The 16,629-nt window shown below is 34.2% G+C and overlaps 2 protein-coding genes across 7 annotated transcripts; one reads left to right on the forward strand and one right to left on the reverse strand.

Moving 5' to 3' along the window:
• Window positions 2,199-10,313, forward strand: LOC18596117 (protein FLX-like 3). Of its 6 annotated transcripts, none has more exons than XR_001928476.1 (8): window positions 2,199-2,408; window positions 2,553-2,632; window positions 3,499-4,029; window positions 4,183-4,328; window positions 5,009-5,085; window positions 5,188-5,396; window positions 9,229-9,276; window positions 10,001-10,313. XR_001928476.1 is itself a non-coding variant. In XM_018123187.1 (6 exons), the coding sequence occupies exons 3-6, from the start codon at window positions 3,500-3,502 to the stop codon at window positions 5,260-5,262; spliced, it is 828 nt and encodes a 275-aa protein (XP_017978676.1). In that variant the 5' UTR covers window positions 2,199-2,408; window positions 2,553-2,632; window position 3,499; the 3' UTR covers window positions 5,263-5,550. The 6 variants fall into 6 exon arrangements, 1 of the variants encoding a protein (XP_017978676.1); XR_001928477.1 differs by having other exon boundaries at window positions 9,229-9,258; XR_001928474.1 differs by lacking the exon at window positions 10,001-10,313 and adding an exon at window positions 9,451-9,956.
• LOC18596119 (SKP1-like protein 1A) lies at window positions 15,005-15,650 on the reverse strand. The gene has a single exon (XM_007024396.2). The coding sequence runs from the start codon at window positions 15,570-15,572 to the stop codon at window positions 15,114-15,116; it is 459 nt and encodes a 152-aa protein (XP_007024458.2). The 5' UTR covers window positions 15,573-15,650; the 3' UTR covers window positions 15,005-15,113.

Here is a 16,629-nt window from a genome sequence, read left to right on the forward strand (position 1 = left end):
CCCATTGTCAACAAAATCAACATCAGCATTCGAAACATCTTCTCTCCCAGCTTTTTTTTTCCCCCAAATGTCGTTAATCTTGGATCAAGAATTACAGTATTCTCCACCAATTCTCGAGATAGCTCGTCCAAGGAAAAGCACAATCTAGGCATGTTCTCCATTATTTCTTGACTAGCGTTAAAAAGCCTATCAAGAGAGCCATATACAAGCCCAGTTGGTCTCGTAGCCATGTCCGTTTGATAGGAACTTATTGCAGATTCATCTAGTCTTTGAGCCTGGTCTCTCTCCACCACATTTACGAGCTTGGTATGCATTAGATAGATAGGCTCGGAACCTCATGATCTAATGATCAATTCTTAACGTGTTCTGTTTGGCCATGATTCACTCTCGACTAGCCTACATTTTTAATTTGGTGCTCTGCCAATACCTCATTTGAAATTCAAATTCAATCTACAAATTGACCCATCTAACCTTGGACTCGCCTGACTCGATGGCTCACCTATTGCACCACCATTTCTAGAGGAGGCAACTGATTGAATTGAGCTATGGTTGCTACAAACGTTAAAGGAGTTCAAATGTATTTGTTCACTGTCATCGTTGTTGTCAATCGAAAGACATAACTTAACCCGACATCCATTGATACAAAGTTCAACATCATCTGGAATTCTCACCTTATCTTTCACCATGATTAAGATCCTAGCATAGTCAAGCTTTTCTAATCTGCTAGTGATTGCTATTTACTTCGATAACATTACCTTATAAGCTCCCAATATAATGGAAAACATCTATATGCCAAAGATGAATTGGTAGATTCTCAATTCTAACCCAAACAGCTGTTTTGAAACCAAGGGAATAAAGGGAGATGAACTTAAACCAAGTGTTAAACAGATCAGAGTAACTACCATGGATGACCTTCATTGTATCCGGGCTATCAAACGTGATTAACACCTTTAACGCACCAAGTGTTCTAATTGTCATTGGGATACCTTCATTGAGCAGCCTAAATTGTATGAGATTAAGAGGAACTAACTCCCTCATAGACGCAGTCACACTCTATCTCACCTATTCCATTTCACTGCCCGAAATGCTAATGTTGAGAATTATGAGATACTTTCTATTTAGCTCAACCCAAGCAGTACGAGAAGGGTCTGCTTTTTGACATTGCGGTCATCATCCCGCTATTGACCTGTGCAAAGGGCTTCCTTGAATGATCTTATGGTACTCGAAGTAGCTTGAATCTTACCTTTCTCTTGGTTGGCCAGCCTCTGGTTCTCCAATCTTTTTGGCCTAACCAGTTTGTTTTAAAGTGCTCTATTGACGATCATATTAAATCCATCAATTAGTCTCTCATCAGCTTGTGCTATTGCCCTCCATCTCTCTTCCACAGTTCTATATAGAACAAATGTAAAGGATGGTCTTTCATTCCTCACTAATCGATTGGGCTTCCAGATGAAGATTTCGACAACAATACCAAGTTCTTGGAAAATGTTATTCAGTTGCTTCCAAGCAACCTTAGGGTCTAGATTTCCCACATAGACAAAGAAAAGCCTACTCTTCTATCGCTTTGAAGTCTTATCCCAACTCTTTCCTACCTCAATCACTACTTGAATGAACGTGCTATTTTCCATGCAGCCTTCTGTTGTCTCTCATTGCTCTCTAATCTACGAGACTAAATAAAATTTAACTAAATTTTTATTATTTTATTATATTCAATCAAGTTTTTGTACTTTCATTCTTGATCAAATAAATTTTTATAACTAATAATTAACTAATTATTATTAATTAAAACGTTTCTTATCATTTTATACTCACATAACGTTAATGTGAAAGGTGAAAAATACAATATAGCAATGTCATCATGCCATGCCATCGTTTATTATAATATGTCAATATGTCACGTTAGTACTATGTCAATATTATATGATATAAAATAACAAATAATATTTTAATTAAGTCAATAATTAATTTTAAAAATTTTTTTAACCAGAAATTAAAATATAAAAAATTATTTAATTTAAAATAAAAATATAAAAATTTAATCAAATGTATATAAAAATATAAAAATTTATTTAAATTTTTTAAAATAACTTAAAGCTTTTTGTTAATTATTATGTCAAAAGAAATTATTCTGCCCAAAGAAAAAACTATATTGACATAAAATTAAACGCTTAACTTATGTTGGAAAGAGAACTGAAAACCGACGGTCATACCACATGGGCACGATGGTTGCGACGTCGTTTGGTATTTCGACGCCATTTCTAGCAAAAAGGCGACCTCGGCAAACCCTCAGCTAACAGCTTCTGTTCATTCATCAAAACCATTTTTCTCCCAAAAAAATTTTTTTTCCTCTAATATTTTAGTCTAGTCCCCGCTGACAAACCCTAATATATCGTCCATTTTCTTCACAGGTTTCGATTCCCCTTCCTTTTTCGTCTTCTTTTTTAATTTTATTATTTGATTAACATTTAAAACAGAAAGTTAGGACTCAGATTTTACCCATATAAATTTTTTTGAGTCGTAAATTTTTGCTTAATTACCTATTTTGATTGCAGACAAAACGGTGTAGAAGCAGAGAAAAGAACTGAAGATTTTTTTCTCAATCAGGCCGCGTTGATAGTTGAATTGTGCTCAAGTAAGAAGAAAAAAGAATTAACTTTTTTTTACTGTTTTACATTGGCAATTCAGGTTCTTTTAGCTAATTTATGTAAATTTATGGTTTTGATTTTTTTTCCTTTTTGTATGTGTTTGTCTGGTTTCGTGTTTTGTATGCGAAATTTATAGAAGGGAACTTAATGTTGCATTGGAAATAGTTTATTAAAAATTTCAAGTTGGTTTTACTGGAATAAGGTTTCTAGTGTTGTGGGCGTTGGCGTGTGATGAGAAATTGAGTCGTTTCAGTTCGTCTGGAATTTCTGGGGCCCAACCAAGAACAATAGTAGCTTGATTGTTTAAAATCAAGAACAATGGTGGCTTGATTGTTTAATTTCTGCCACAGTAATTTACAACGTCATGTTGATTCTATATGCTGTTGCCATATTTTTTTGTTATGAGAATTTATGTTCGAATTTATGTTGGCAGCTTTACTGTATGGATTAGGGGATATTAATATGATGGTTCAGAAAAGGTCTGTTAATCTGCACTCTTGATTAAAGCTTAGGAAAACTAGATTACATTATGGACTTCTTTGCATCTGTTTCTCGGTATCTTACTTGTGTTTCATCTAAACTATGTTGAATAGTTGTATGGGAGGCTCAATTGAGCTGCATCTTGTTTCCTCTGGTAATTCATTATGAAAAATCCTTTGGATCCGTTAGCACTTGTCATGTGGCCAATTTATTCTTTTCCTGTCGGTAGTACATCACATATATTTCAGTAAGACTGATTAACAGATTCTGTGTTAAAAATGTGAGTGTATATTAATTCTGTTATCAGTATCATATTTATAAAAGCTGACTATAGAATGATTCAATGGTGTTATGTTTTCCCTGAATAACTTAGAATGGCTGGGAGAAACCGCATTCCTCGCGAAGCCTTCAATGACCGGCGTGGATTCCCTCCCGAAAGACCTTTCCTTCGTGGTCCTCCTTTGCCTCAGCCACCTCCTCATCCTGTGTTGTTGGAGGAAGAACTTGAAATGCAGCATGCAGAAATTCGGAGGCTTTTGACTGATAACCGCAGGCTGGTAGAAGATCGAATGGCTATGCAGCAAGAGCTTGGTGCTGCGAAGGAGGAAATTCATCGTTTGAATCTTGTCATTGGTGAAATTCGTGTAGAACAAGAAGTGCACTCCAGGGAACTTATTGAGAAAGGCTTGAAACTGGAGGCAGATATCCGTGCAACTGAGCCATTGAAAAAGGAGGCTGTGCAACTACGTACGGAAGTTCAGAAACTGAAAAATGTTAGGCAGGAGCTAACTGGCCAAGTTCAGACCCTCAAGCAAGATGTTGCCAGGCTGCAAGTTGATAATCAACAAATACCTATTCTAAGGGCAGAAATTGATGGCCTGCACCAGGAGTTGATGCATGCAAGGTTTATACCTGAATTCTTTCAGCCTTCTATTTTTTAAATTTTCCAGATGAAATGAACGTGCTTCCTTTCCATTGGGCATATAATTTGCAGCTCCACTTGCTATTATAGCCAATCATATATTTTTTAATGCTAAACTCAGAATTTATTTCATAGGACTGCTATTGATTATGAAAAGAAGGCAAATATTGAGCTGATGGAACAGAGACAAGCAATGGAGAAGAACATGGTCTCTATGGCACGAGAAGTTGAAAAGCTACGTGCAGAACTTGCTAGTGTTGATGGTAGACCATGGGCTGCCGGTATGACCTGTCTCTCTTTTATGTATCTGGTTGCAGTTTCTCCTTCAAATGTGAGTAGTGTGATGTTTGTTGTTTAGTATGCTGGCTCTTCAGTAGCTTTGGTCCCTTTGGTTCAGGATATGTTTCACACCTTTGTGTTTTTCTAGATTTCTTTCTTTTCTGTCACCAATCTGAAAGGATTTTCTAACCTTTTCCCACCAAGCCTAGTTGTATATAATCTGTGAGAAAAATTCTCAACTGTTCATTCAACCTCCATATCTTTCTGGTATGTATGGGGGTCCATTGTACCTTGGACTATCATCTTCTCTCATCTCATAAGTGTCTTCCCCGCTGCCCCCTCTTTTTTTAATTTCAAAGGTTTGAATTTGAGACATTCAAGTGGGAAGTCTGAAGTTTGAATGTTTGGGGTGTCTCTCTTGGGGTCTCCATTCAACCTACATTGGTATTCCCTTATTGATATTTCTATTTTGAGTAACCCAAATTTGTTAGGATTTTGCCATGGTCTTTTGATATACTCAATTTGAATGATAGTTACTACATTTTTCTCCCCCCTTTCTTCCCCTCTTCTTCATGTCTAGAGCTCATAAAATAATGGATTAGTTGATATTATGGATTGTCTCTGAAGCATCAGTGTTTTATGTTGCTTCTGATCTCAATGTCTTAATGTATGATGGCGCAAGGTGGACCATATGGGATGAAATTCAACAGTTCTGAAGGTGCTTTTCCTGCTCCATATGAAGGATATGGCGTTCATCTGGTATTTATGCTCATCTTCTTGTTTGAATTTGTTAGTTTGACCATAAAGCTATTACATCAGGTTTGTAATTTTTTCAGTTAAACATTTGTTTTCACTTAACAGGGTGTTGCTGACAAGGGTCCTTTCTATGGTCCCGGTCCTGCTGCTTGGGAGAAGCCTCGCATGACTCGTCGCTAGGAGAGTTATTGCTTGATGGAAGGAAGGAAGCGTTGCTGCTTTCAGCTGCCACTTGTGAAGTGCAAATGTTGATCAGCATGGAGTTCTTCATCTATGTGTGCATGCCACATCAGTAACTTTTATCTAATTACATTGTTAGTCATCTCAAACTTCTTATATAAGATTCTATGTTGCTTTCTGTTAATTGGTAGAGGAAGTGGTGTCCCTTATATATACATGAGATTGTGATGTGATAATTTGGACTTTTAGTGGGTCCAATTCTTCATTGCCAGTTTTTTTTTTCTTTTTTGTTGATTGTTTTTAGATCATTATTTTTAGCCCTTTTGCTTGATTATAACTAATATTTCTTTGGGTAGAAGTGCTGGGTAGTCGTCTTGGGTCCATTTGAAATTTATGGCCTATGAAGGAAGCTTTTGGTTACAACTTACAGGTTGATATACATGCTACCTTTTTGACCAATTTGGAAAGATTCCTTGAACAAGTTGTGTGTGATAGTAGATTGAAGAGGGATGCAATGAAGTTATGCCTAGCTGCAGAAAGATAATGTAATGTCCGATGGGATGGAAACTCTATGTTTTAGTCTTAATATAGATTATTTTAGTTACTAGGCTGTTGCGTGCAACACTTGAATACTAGTGTTGTGGTGGAGGGCATATTTCTCATGAAACGTGGAAGTTATCTCTCTGTGGATATTATTGGAGGTTGATATGTTAATCTTGAGTGCACGTTATTCTATGTGGATGAATAGGGTATTGTGTACCACGGTAGATTGTGGTTCTGAAGATGTGCACTTTGAGTATTTAATCTTGGCAGCAGAAGTGGGTGGAAGGATATTTTTCAACTTGTTTCAAAGGGTCACTTTATGGACGACGTTGTTACTTGATCTGTTAATTTTGAATGCATGCTATTCTTTCTGAGATGAATTGGATACCTTGAACCTTTGTAGAATCAAGATCTGCAGTTTTGGTATGTAATTCAGGAGATTATAAATTGCATTTTTACCAGTACAGAAATTCCTGAGAATGAATTCTTATCTCTCAAGTGATAAGGACATTCTATTAGATGATAGTGAGAAGGATCTCATGCTCTAGAAGTAAATTGTTTAGAGTATTCATGAGTTGCCTTTTGTCTGCTTATGTTAGCTCTTATTTCTTGATGTCTGCTGTTGAAGTATATGACGTACGGTTGCTTGCAAATTTTAGTGGTTTTGGTTTTAGGTAACTGGTGTTCTCCTTGCTACTCACTCTTAAGGGAGAATCATCTGTCTTAAATTTACTGCAAAGTGCCTTTGTGTATCCATTATGCCTAGGTAACCATAGTTATATGGTTGTGTCTGAAGCTTGGAGGTGCAAGTGTTATAAGGAATATACAAACTGGCATGGTGTGTGTGAGCAGGGATTTGTTTGGGTTTCTTTTTTGGAATAGTTTTTATATTATTTGCCTTTTTGGAATATATAACATGGAAAACTGGCGCGAGAGTATTTTTTTTCTTTTTGCTCCTATGGTCTTTTGAGAATGTGCTGAAGAGCAAGACCCTAATTGCTTCTGACTGTTAATGGATTTTGGCTTGAGGTATCTTGGATGGAGAAAGTATTAATCTTTCATATAGTCCACAGAACTACGTATAATTTCTTCTGATGATGAAAGTTATAAAAATGGGCTCAGCTATGAAGAGTGGGCCAATACAAACATTCGTCTGTGCAGTGTCACTACTCATCCTGAGTTTTAGTTAACATTTTCTTGTAAGTTTATCCGAATTAAAAGAAAGTTTAGCTCATCAAAAATGAACCTTAGAGTTCAACTAGTTTTTCCACTTTTTAGGTGATTTATGATCGGGTTTGATCGCATTCTATAATTGAGGGATTTGTTGTATTAAGCTGGTGCAGTGGGTGGTATATATGAGGTAGAATATGTTTTACACAAAGAGAAGGGTTTAGGATATTAGTCCATTATTGGATGCGCTTTGCCAAAAATGTCCCAGTGCCATGGGAATATCCTTTTGAAGCACACATAACAATTGAATACAAAAATCCCGGCTCCTTGATTGGATGATGGATTTTGCAATTCACCCTTTGATTAAATCTCATACCCGATCATCTGCAGTTATATACCATGTCCATCGCATCATCTGCAGTTCTGCAGTTTGTTCTGGTGCAACTCTTCAGCTCTGCTATCATTTTTTGTTCTGCAAAGTTATCAGTGGTCAAGATATTCCAGCCACCTACATGATTACAAGTGGCTCCATTATGCATTGAAAATATCTGAAGGATGATGGGCTGGCCATGTGGAAGAGGCTCACTACTGATCTGTACTTACGTAGGCAAGTTTTCTGTCTTTGTTATATGAGCTCCATGGATCTTCAATTTGATGCTCGTTTTTAAGTTGAACTTTCCTGACATGCTGTCTTAATGTTTCCTATCTCTTAATTTGGCATTTTCTGCTTCATATAGATAGACCTTTATGCTAATGCTCACATCAAAGCTCATTACTAGTATTGATTTATTGCTATAGTCAATGATACATAGTTTACTTTTTGGTTTTAATTGTAGTCGGTTTGGGATATTTTTACAAAGCTCCTGTGGGATTAAGTGGTTACGCCTAGTAACATAGTCATTGCAAGAATTTCTTAAGCCTGTTTTTGTACTCGTATTGCATTTGTACCTCATATTGGTTTAATTAGGTCTCAGGTTGATCTATATACAGGTAAACTAGTAGATATGTGTTTGTTATTTACCAAGGATTTGGATGAGGATAAGGTCCTGCAAACAAAATTTCAAAGGGTAATAATCATTCTATCAGGCTCTTGTTTGTACCAGTTTGTGGTGAAATGTTCTATTGCTTAATGTGCCAGGATCAGTAATCTTGGATTGGCTGTGAAAAACATTTTATTCTGAGTGCTCAAGGATGATAGAACCAATTACCATTGCTTAGTGTGCCAGAATTAGTAATCTTGGATTAGCAGTAGGAAAAAGAGTTATCAAGGATGATAGAAGATGTTAGGTTTGAGCCATTTGGTTGGATAACTCTAGATCTATATGATTTACTTGAAAGTACACACTTCACAATTAAATATTCTTGAAAATTAGGCGTAGAATTTATATATCGTGTAGAAGGGAAGACAAATGGTGTCACTGCTGAGGATGGGTGTTTCACCATTTTAGTGGGAAGGAGTTTGCACAGCAACAATCTATTAGTTTATCTAAGAATGACTTGAGTGGCTTCCTTTAATGGGTCTCTACTTATCTAAGATATTTTCAATGTCATGGAGCACTTATATGGAGAACATCTGTTGGGAGTGATGAATCATTTCACAGAAGCTAAATTTTTGTTGGCTCCATGAAATTATTTTGATGCTAGGCTGTTACAGAACTGAAAATTTTGTGTTCTATTTCTGACCACATATTGCTATATCATTTTTTACTTGATGAGATCAAGGTATAAATCATTTTGTTTTGATAGCTTATTGATAAGAGACAGTACTTGTATCCAAATATACTGATCTCATCCAACAATAGTTTCCTTATTTTTCGATTTTCTTTCCTGCATTGTGCTGACAATTGGAAGAGAAATAGTTCTGTTGTCTACGTAAATTTGTACTTGAGCATTGACCTAGCTTGAACAGAGTTGCTGTTGCATTCCTTCCTGCAATTGAAGGTATTTGAAGAGTCAACTTGTGGCTGGCCTCAAATTGTTAATTATGGTCATCTTATTAGTAAGATGCTTATGTGATTGTGAAAGTGGAGACAGGAATAGCCCGGGTTGCTGCATTGCTTGCAAGTTTTTATACCAGTTAATAAAAAATTTGTTGTTTCATTTAGATCACTTTGATGGTAAATAAAAAATTGTTGCTTGTTTACTACTCATCGAAAGAAGATTGTTACAGTGTATTCGATAAATTTCCTTATAATGGAAATTGATATTTCAATTTCTAGATTCCTCCTAATTTATTGTTTTTAATGTTTGCAGATGGGAAGCTGTTATACATCATGCAGAAAGGTAAAGAAAGAAGATCAGGTATATCTTACATGAGATTGAGGACATATTTACATGTGCTTCCTGACAAATTTGGAAGGAGGAAAAGGATAACTCTGTCTGCATGCGTGTGTGTTCATTGGTATATATGCATTTCAATCTTAAAGGGGATGCATGGAACTTTGTTGTATGATTTTATTTATTTTTTCCATGCAGTGAGAGATGGGGAGGGGATTTTGGAATTCATTAGGCTACACAATGACAGCCAGCACTTTCAGTTCTGTAGCCTATGGTCTCCTTCCCCATTCCTTTTCGGGGTCTCCTGCAGTCTCTAGTGATGACAGGACTTGATCGCAATTCCTTGGTATGATCAACCAAGGACATTGTCATATAAGCTTGTTTCACAGCCAGCATTGCCATCAATGTTTTATAGTCTTAGTTATCTCTGGTTAGATGGAATGTCCAACTAGCCTAGAACTTGCTAACATCTCCTAACCTTTTTTCCTCCTTTTGGGTGGTTCATCTGTGAAACAATCTTTGAGAAGGATCTTTCTATTTTGAAAGAGAAAGCTTTACCCACCACTGATTACTAACAAATACCAAGCACGAGATTATATGCCTGCACTAACTAATTGTATTTGTTCTACATTCTGGAATGATACTGTGTTATGTTTGCGAAATATTAATGTAGGTTATATCTATTATGATTTTCCCATTTCAAAGCACGCATGTATGTATGAGTAACAGATAAGATGTCTTGCTCCAGGATCAGCACTGGAAGTAGTGAAGTGCATTGTGTCATGCATTATCTTTCTATGTCAAATATTGATGCTACAGCCCCCCCAATCCTGGTGAATTGAGGTGTGGTGTCATGTAGATACTCTAGTTTTGCCACTTTGATTGCTCAAGCTGACGCAATGCTGTAACTAGAAGACATTTTGCCCCTCAGCTCTCTGGATTAATATTGAGATGGTCTTGTAACAAGAGGCAATATATCTTTCTTGTCTATTTGAAAATGATGCTGGCTATGGGATTTTCGTTTTTAAAATAAAAGAAAGAAGTCTATAATCCTACATTTATAGTTTTGCTTTTTCTAGCTTGTTTATTCTGTGGTAATTCCTTTTGACTTTTTGAGGTCTGGTGTAAGCCTTTAAGCAATGAAAATTTGTAGCCAACAGATTATGTGTATCCTCCTGTTTAGTTTGGAGTTAAAATTAATTATTAAAAAAGGCATTTTTCGTAAAATAGAATATTGAAAAAAGCATCAAAAATCATAATGCTAATGATTTGGCCCTCACTCGCAGCATGTTCCATGCCTCAAAAATGCTAATGATTTGGAGGGCATATTCCTCTTTTCTGTTTCTCAATTGCTTAAGCTTAAAAGATCAGGGCCAGCGTCTACCTGACTCGGGAAATGCTTGGCTTTACTCATCTCTTCGAGCTTCCTTTAGGTGATAAACGTGGAAGTGGGGGCCATAACATATGGGAAAATGAGAAAAGTGAGGAAAGCGCAATCATGGTGATAAATAGTTGGTAATGAATATTCAGAACGTACAAATTGACAAAAAGGCCTTCAACGAGGAAACCAAGAGGAGATGCACATGAATTTTTTGCTTGATCATATGTACCACTATATTTCCCTCTTCTCCTAAAAATAAAATATCAAAGTAACTAAGAATGTATCGACAGTCTCTGATCACAAAGAATTACAGATATACATGGGGTTCAGCTTGCCTGAATCAGGTAACGGCGCCCGAAGCAGCGGTGGGGCTGAAGCAATTGTTGAGCCCAAGTAAAACAAACTCTTGGCCATTTTAATGGAAGCACTGCCCCTGTGCTTTCAATACTGCCCTTACTAGAAAAGAGCTTAACTGGTCAGTCATCAACTTCAGTGACTGTTGCGATGTTCCTAGCACGTGAACAAAGTTAGACAAGGGAAAAAGTTCAAAGGAGGATAGAAAATCTCTTGAAATTATTAAAGAAAATTTTTTCTTACATGATTTTGTTAACAAATTCCAAGTGCTGGATTAATTAGCAATGCACCAGAAACAAGAAAGAGTCAAAGACCTGCAGTATCAAGATTAGTGAAAAAAGCATCCCAATTATAACTTAAGTATTACACATGGTCAAGTTGAGAATGAGTAAAAAGTACAAACGGAAAAAACAGAGAATTCGACAAGAGTTGAGGAAATAACATATAATAATTACCCTATCCACAAAAACATGCTCCCCTGCTTGATTTCTTAAGAGTGCCAATCGAAGCTCTTCCTTCAATTAATAAAAAGTAAAATTAAAAATAAAAAGAAAATGTGTTGATTCCATTTCAACATTGTTAATACTTAAAAGAATTAATCTTAGAAAAACAAAAATAATATTTTAACCTTATGAATGAGGTCATCATCAATAATTGAGCAGCTCAGTTCTTATACAGTTAGTGCAATGCTTCCACTTCATTCGCACTAAGTGTGAAATTTTAAATCAACCAAAGAAAATCAAATTCGGAAAAACAGGTAAAAATATATATTTAGAAAATAATCAGAAATGATAATATATGCTAATTAATAGACGAGGAGAGTTGTTAGAGAGTCGAACGATGTCGTGGAAGGAGCAACGGAGTCGTCGCGGAGTTTGATAATGATGGAGGCAAGAAGTTAAGCTTAAGATGAGAGCTTCGATCTGTCTAATAATTGGTACCAACGTAGCGTATAGTGTCATAAGTCAATTTTGTATCGGATCACGATAGGGTGGAGTTGTCTATGGGATTTAATCTTTTGTACTTGTAAGAAAAATGTCCCTCTTTCAAATAATGTAATAGTTCATTGTGACACATCTAAAAATACTTGTTAAGTCTTTAGGAGAAAGACCCTTTAAGAAAGGAATATCTTCATTTCAAGCGTTGTAATGGCTATTGGTAGAATACTTGTAAAATCTTGTAAATTTTTTATAGGAGGTGAGTAGTTGACGAATTGTTGGGCTGTTTCACTGGTAAAGGTATATTTGTAGCGAATCATTTAAGGTTACCCCTATGGCCCGTCGATGGCATGTCTTGATCCATTTGTAATTAATTTCATATTAATAAAACATTTTTCCTTGTTATGGCTCAGTTGTTGCATATATGACATTCAATATGTCATCTGATTTTTATATGAATTCTCTTAATCTAATTTGTTACAATTATTGATGTTTGATAAGATATAATCGAATATTGATTAACTTGCGTGAAAGCGTCCACTCAAGTGTCGCACAGATTATCGTATATTTAAGTGAAAGAGTATAATTCATGACACAGCCTCTCCTCCATCGTTAATGAGCTCGATCTCTATATTTATCATTCAAGCAAACTCCTCAAAGTTAACTAACTTTTCAAAACATTGAAATTCTTTTTTTTTTTTCTTTCAAATCCAAACAGAGAGAGAGAGAGAGAGAGAGAGAGATGTCGCTGCTGTGTAGCACCCATTTATGAGCTGAAGGAATCATGGAGAGAGAGAGCTATGACATCTGAAAGGAAGGTGAGAGGGAAAGTTTTGAAAAACCGTTTTCCTTAAAAGGTAAGCAATAAAAGGAAAAAAAGTCAAGACCCAACTTTTACGGGCAAAGTATCTTTCTTTATCCCCTAAAAAGAAAAAAGAAAGAATTTTAAAATTACTATGTAGGTGATTAATATGGAGATAGTTATTTACGTAGAGAATTATTTATACTATTTCTTCCTTAAAAGATGGTCAAATCATATAATCTCATAAGCTTAATACAATTTTGAGTTAGAAGCTTTATAATCCGACACCTTGTATTAAGAAAGATTGGGATACTCTAAAATCGAATTTAGGTAAAATTTAATTAATAAAATTGCTATTCGTCACGAGTTTGAATAGATGCGGATAGTAATCTTAGGATACTCACAATCTAAACCCGATTATAAACAGTGATATTTAATATTTATATATGTTATTTTTTTATTTATAAATTTCATATAATTAGTGTATACTTACTAAAATTTATTAATTGTTATAAATATGTTTTTAAAAATTTTAATTTTATTTTTATGAACTAAATTTAATTTATTAATTTAATTTTCATCAATAATATATATAAAATTTGATTTTAAATTTCTTTTAATCGAATATGTGACAGGTAGCATTTATGATATTCGAGTACGTTTTCAAATAGAAATTGTAAAATTTAATTGGATATTTATAAGTTCCAAATACCTTATCAAATAATCTGGTTTAGATAAAGGTACCTAAGAAATAGTCCGTACCATACCCGTTGATATCTCTATATATAATTCAAATTCATCACTAAGTGCTTGTTTGGCTTGGCTTTTTTTCAGTTTATCTACCTTTTAAAAGCAAAAGTCAAGCCAAATATAAATTTTGAAAAGCTTTTAAAAAAAAGTAACTTTTTTTTAAAAAATAAAATTTTTAAAAAAAGAGCTTCAAGAAAAGCTCTTGTGAGAAGCTTTTTCTTCTCTTCTTTTAAAAATACAAGAGAATTTTTATTTTTGTTTCAAAAATATCCTCATCTATTAAAAATAATTATAATATTANCTTATAAAACGAAAATTTACTAAACCACTTTAGCTTAATTTTAAAAACTATTATTTTTTATAAGAGCTTTATAATAACTTTTAAGCTAAAAAAAAATCAGACCAAACAGGCTCTAAGTAGGGATATGAAAAATCTATAAATTTTCAAAATAAATAAAAAAAAAAGGAACATTTCATGAATTCTATCACATAATTCAATATAAATTTTAAATTTAACTTTTTTTTATAAAGAGTAATTTCATATGGTCCGAAAGAAATTTACCTTTTTTTTTTAATAAGGCATAAGAAGAAAGAAATTTACTTACCAAATTGTTTTTATAATTGTGTTGTATAAGTTTATATAGAGCTATTATAACATTCTTAATTCTAATAGTAGTAAATAATTTATAAATTTATATTATAACATTTCTATTTTTTTTTACTTCAAAACCTTTAACTTTATAAATATTTGTACATATATATATAATTATTATTTAAAATAAATAAATAAAATATTGGCACAAAACGTAACATGGTAGCAAATATTAATCCTTACTAGCATGTTTGGTTGGGGAAATGGCTAAGCCATGCCCCCTTTATTTCCAAAGAATTTTAGTTTCTTTATTTGGTTAAGAAATAGTCCAAGAAATAGTCATTTCATAGGAATGGTTATTCTTCAAAATCTTTCAAAACTAAAGAATAGCTAATACCACCCTCCCTCATGGTATTAGTTATTTCATGATTGAGGAATAAACTCAAAAAATTATAAAAACCAAAATACCCCTTACAAGTTTCAAAAATTATAACTCTATACAAGTTTTAGTTTCCCAAAAACAACAAGAACCTAGTAGCTAGAAATTTAAAGCCAATATTATTTTTCTCTCTTTCTTTTTTTCTTCCTTTAACAATCATGGCCTTGGAAGATTTATTATTGAAAGGGTTATTTCATCTAATTTGAAAAAAAATAAATAGACATATACTGTCATATAATGATAGTTTCAGACAAAAATAACAAGAATTAATTTGATAAGTAGAGAATAATGTCTGTTGTGAAAATAATAAATTAATCTCAAATCTTACACAATAAAAATATAAAAGGAAATTAAGTAAATTTACAATGACACAAAAATTTACGTGATTTAATCTTTTGATAATTGAAATTTAGAAGCACGACAAAATAAAAAAGAATCAAAACTTAACAAAATATGAATGATATAAATTTTATATATTACTTATCTATTTTCCAAGTTGTGAAGTGATCTGTAGAACCAAGAACTAAACATAAAACAAAATAACTAAAAGGAAAATTAATCCAATGTTTCAACTTTCCCCATCTTGACAAGCAGAAGCTACCCAATCACTCGAATGCCCACTGGTTCTCCCTCCTAATCTCCTCTTCTTCCTCAGGGGTGAAATCATTCTCAATGTTGAAGGTCTTGCGAATCTCCTCAGGTGTCTTTCCCTTTATCATGTCAGCAACAGTTTGGCAAATCAAGTCCAACAAGCTCTGGATGTTCAAATAGTTGGCAGCCAAGACGAGATGGTAGAGGATATTTTGGTCAACCTTGACAAAATCAGCATCCCACGCCTTTAGTTCATCCTCGCCCATCTTTCCCTTGTCCACGTGCTTCTTGCAGTACTCGAGGACCTTGGCCAAGATCTCGCTGGTGACGTTGGGGATAGGGATCTCGTTGTCCGCGCAATCGTCTTCGATCATGTGCTTGATCGTCTGCAACTCAACGGCCACCGCTTCCTCCACCTCGACCGTCTCTCCATCGGAGCTCCTCAAGATTATCTTCTTCGAAGTCGACGCCATTGCTTCTTCTAAAATTCTCACGCTGCTAACACAAACCCGAGAGAGATAACAAAATTCTTAAATATCTCTGATAGACTATTAGCACAAAAGAAATCTTGTATTATAATATTGTATGTATTACATAAGTGAATGAGGTATATATATATAAGCTTAATCCTAATCATAATCTAATTTTAAGTAACTAATCCTAATTATAATCTAACTTTAAGTAACTAATATTATTATACTATAATTCCAATGAAGTGTTGTAGTCTAATTAAATAATGATATTGTACAGTAACACTAACTTGAAAATTTATATAATTATCTTAATATAAAGAATAGATAACTAGATTTTAATTAACATTTGAGCATTTGATTTATTGGTTGGGGTAAAATCTTCCTCTAAAAAAGAATAGAGTTCAAATCTCTCTTTTTTAAATAAAAAAAACTAAATTTTAATTAATTTGTAATTTTTTGATTAATTAATTAATTATTTATTTTATTTAAATATATAATAATAATATGATAACAAAACCATGCAATGTTATGGTGTTGACAACAAGGATTTCCTTGTTCTTTCTTAGTAACTCCTGGAATCTCATCAATCAAAACAAATGTTCCATAACTAGAAGATGGAAGGCTTTTAAGCCAATGTTGGATTTTTACTGAATCTAGGCACAAAGAAGTTTTAATACCTGACTTCTATTGCAACGAGTTTGTGTCCTGAGACAGAGACGAGGTGAGTAGCTCATGCCACATAGAGGAAACTTCACTTGTATGATTTTCGAGGTAGTCTTCCTACCAAAGTTGATCTAGTAAAAACCTGTTATGTGCCATAATTTGCTGGTGTGACTTCTCTTACTCGATGTTCCTTCACCAAATTCTTTTGAAAGTCTTCCTATGTGATGAGATCCAATAGTTTTAATTTCATTTTTAAGGTAACCAGGGTTGCAGGTAGAAGAAGAGATAATCAGCTTCCTAAGCTTACCGATAGACAAAACTTACGAGATATGCTACAAGCCACAATCTTGAAAGAGTTTGCTTCTGTACTACCGGATTGCAGAGGGAAAACTAA

Source organism: Theobroma cacao, chromosome 6 (genome assembly GCF_000208745.1).
Source record: "Theobroma cacao cultivar B97-61/B2 chromosome 6, Criollo_cocoa_genome_V2, whole genome shotgun sequence".
NCBI lineage: Eukaryota > Viridiplantae > Streptophyta > Magnoliopsida > Malvales > Malvaceae > Theobroma > Theobroma cacao.

Coding starts and splice junctions, on each gene's coding strand:
- LOC18596117 (XM_018123187.1), top strand. CDS start 3,500: ATGGCTGGGAGAAACCGCATTCCTCGCGAAGCCTTCAATGACCGGCGT. Junction 4,030..4,182: donor CAGGAGTTGATGCATGCAAG/GTTTATACCTGA, acceptor TTTATTTCATAG/GACTGCTATTGATTATGAAA. Junction 5,086..5,187: donor AAGGATATGGCGTTCATCTG/GTATTTATGCTC, acceptor TTCACTTAACAG/GGTGTTGCTGACAAGGGTCC.
- LOC18596119 (XM_007024396.2), bottom strand. CDS start 15,572: ATGGCGTCGACTTCGAAGAAGATAATCTTGAGGAGCTCCGATGGAGAG.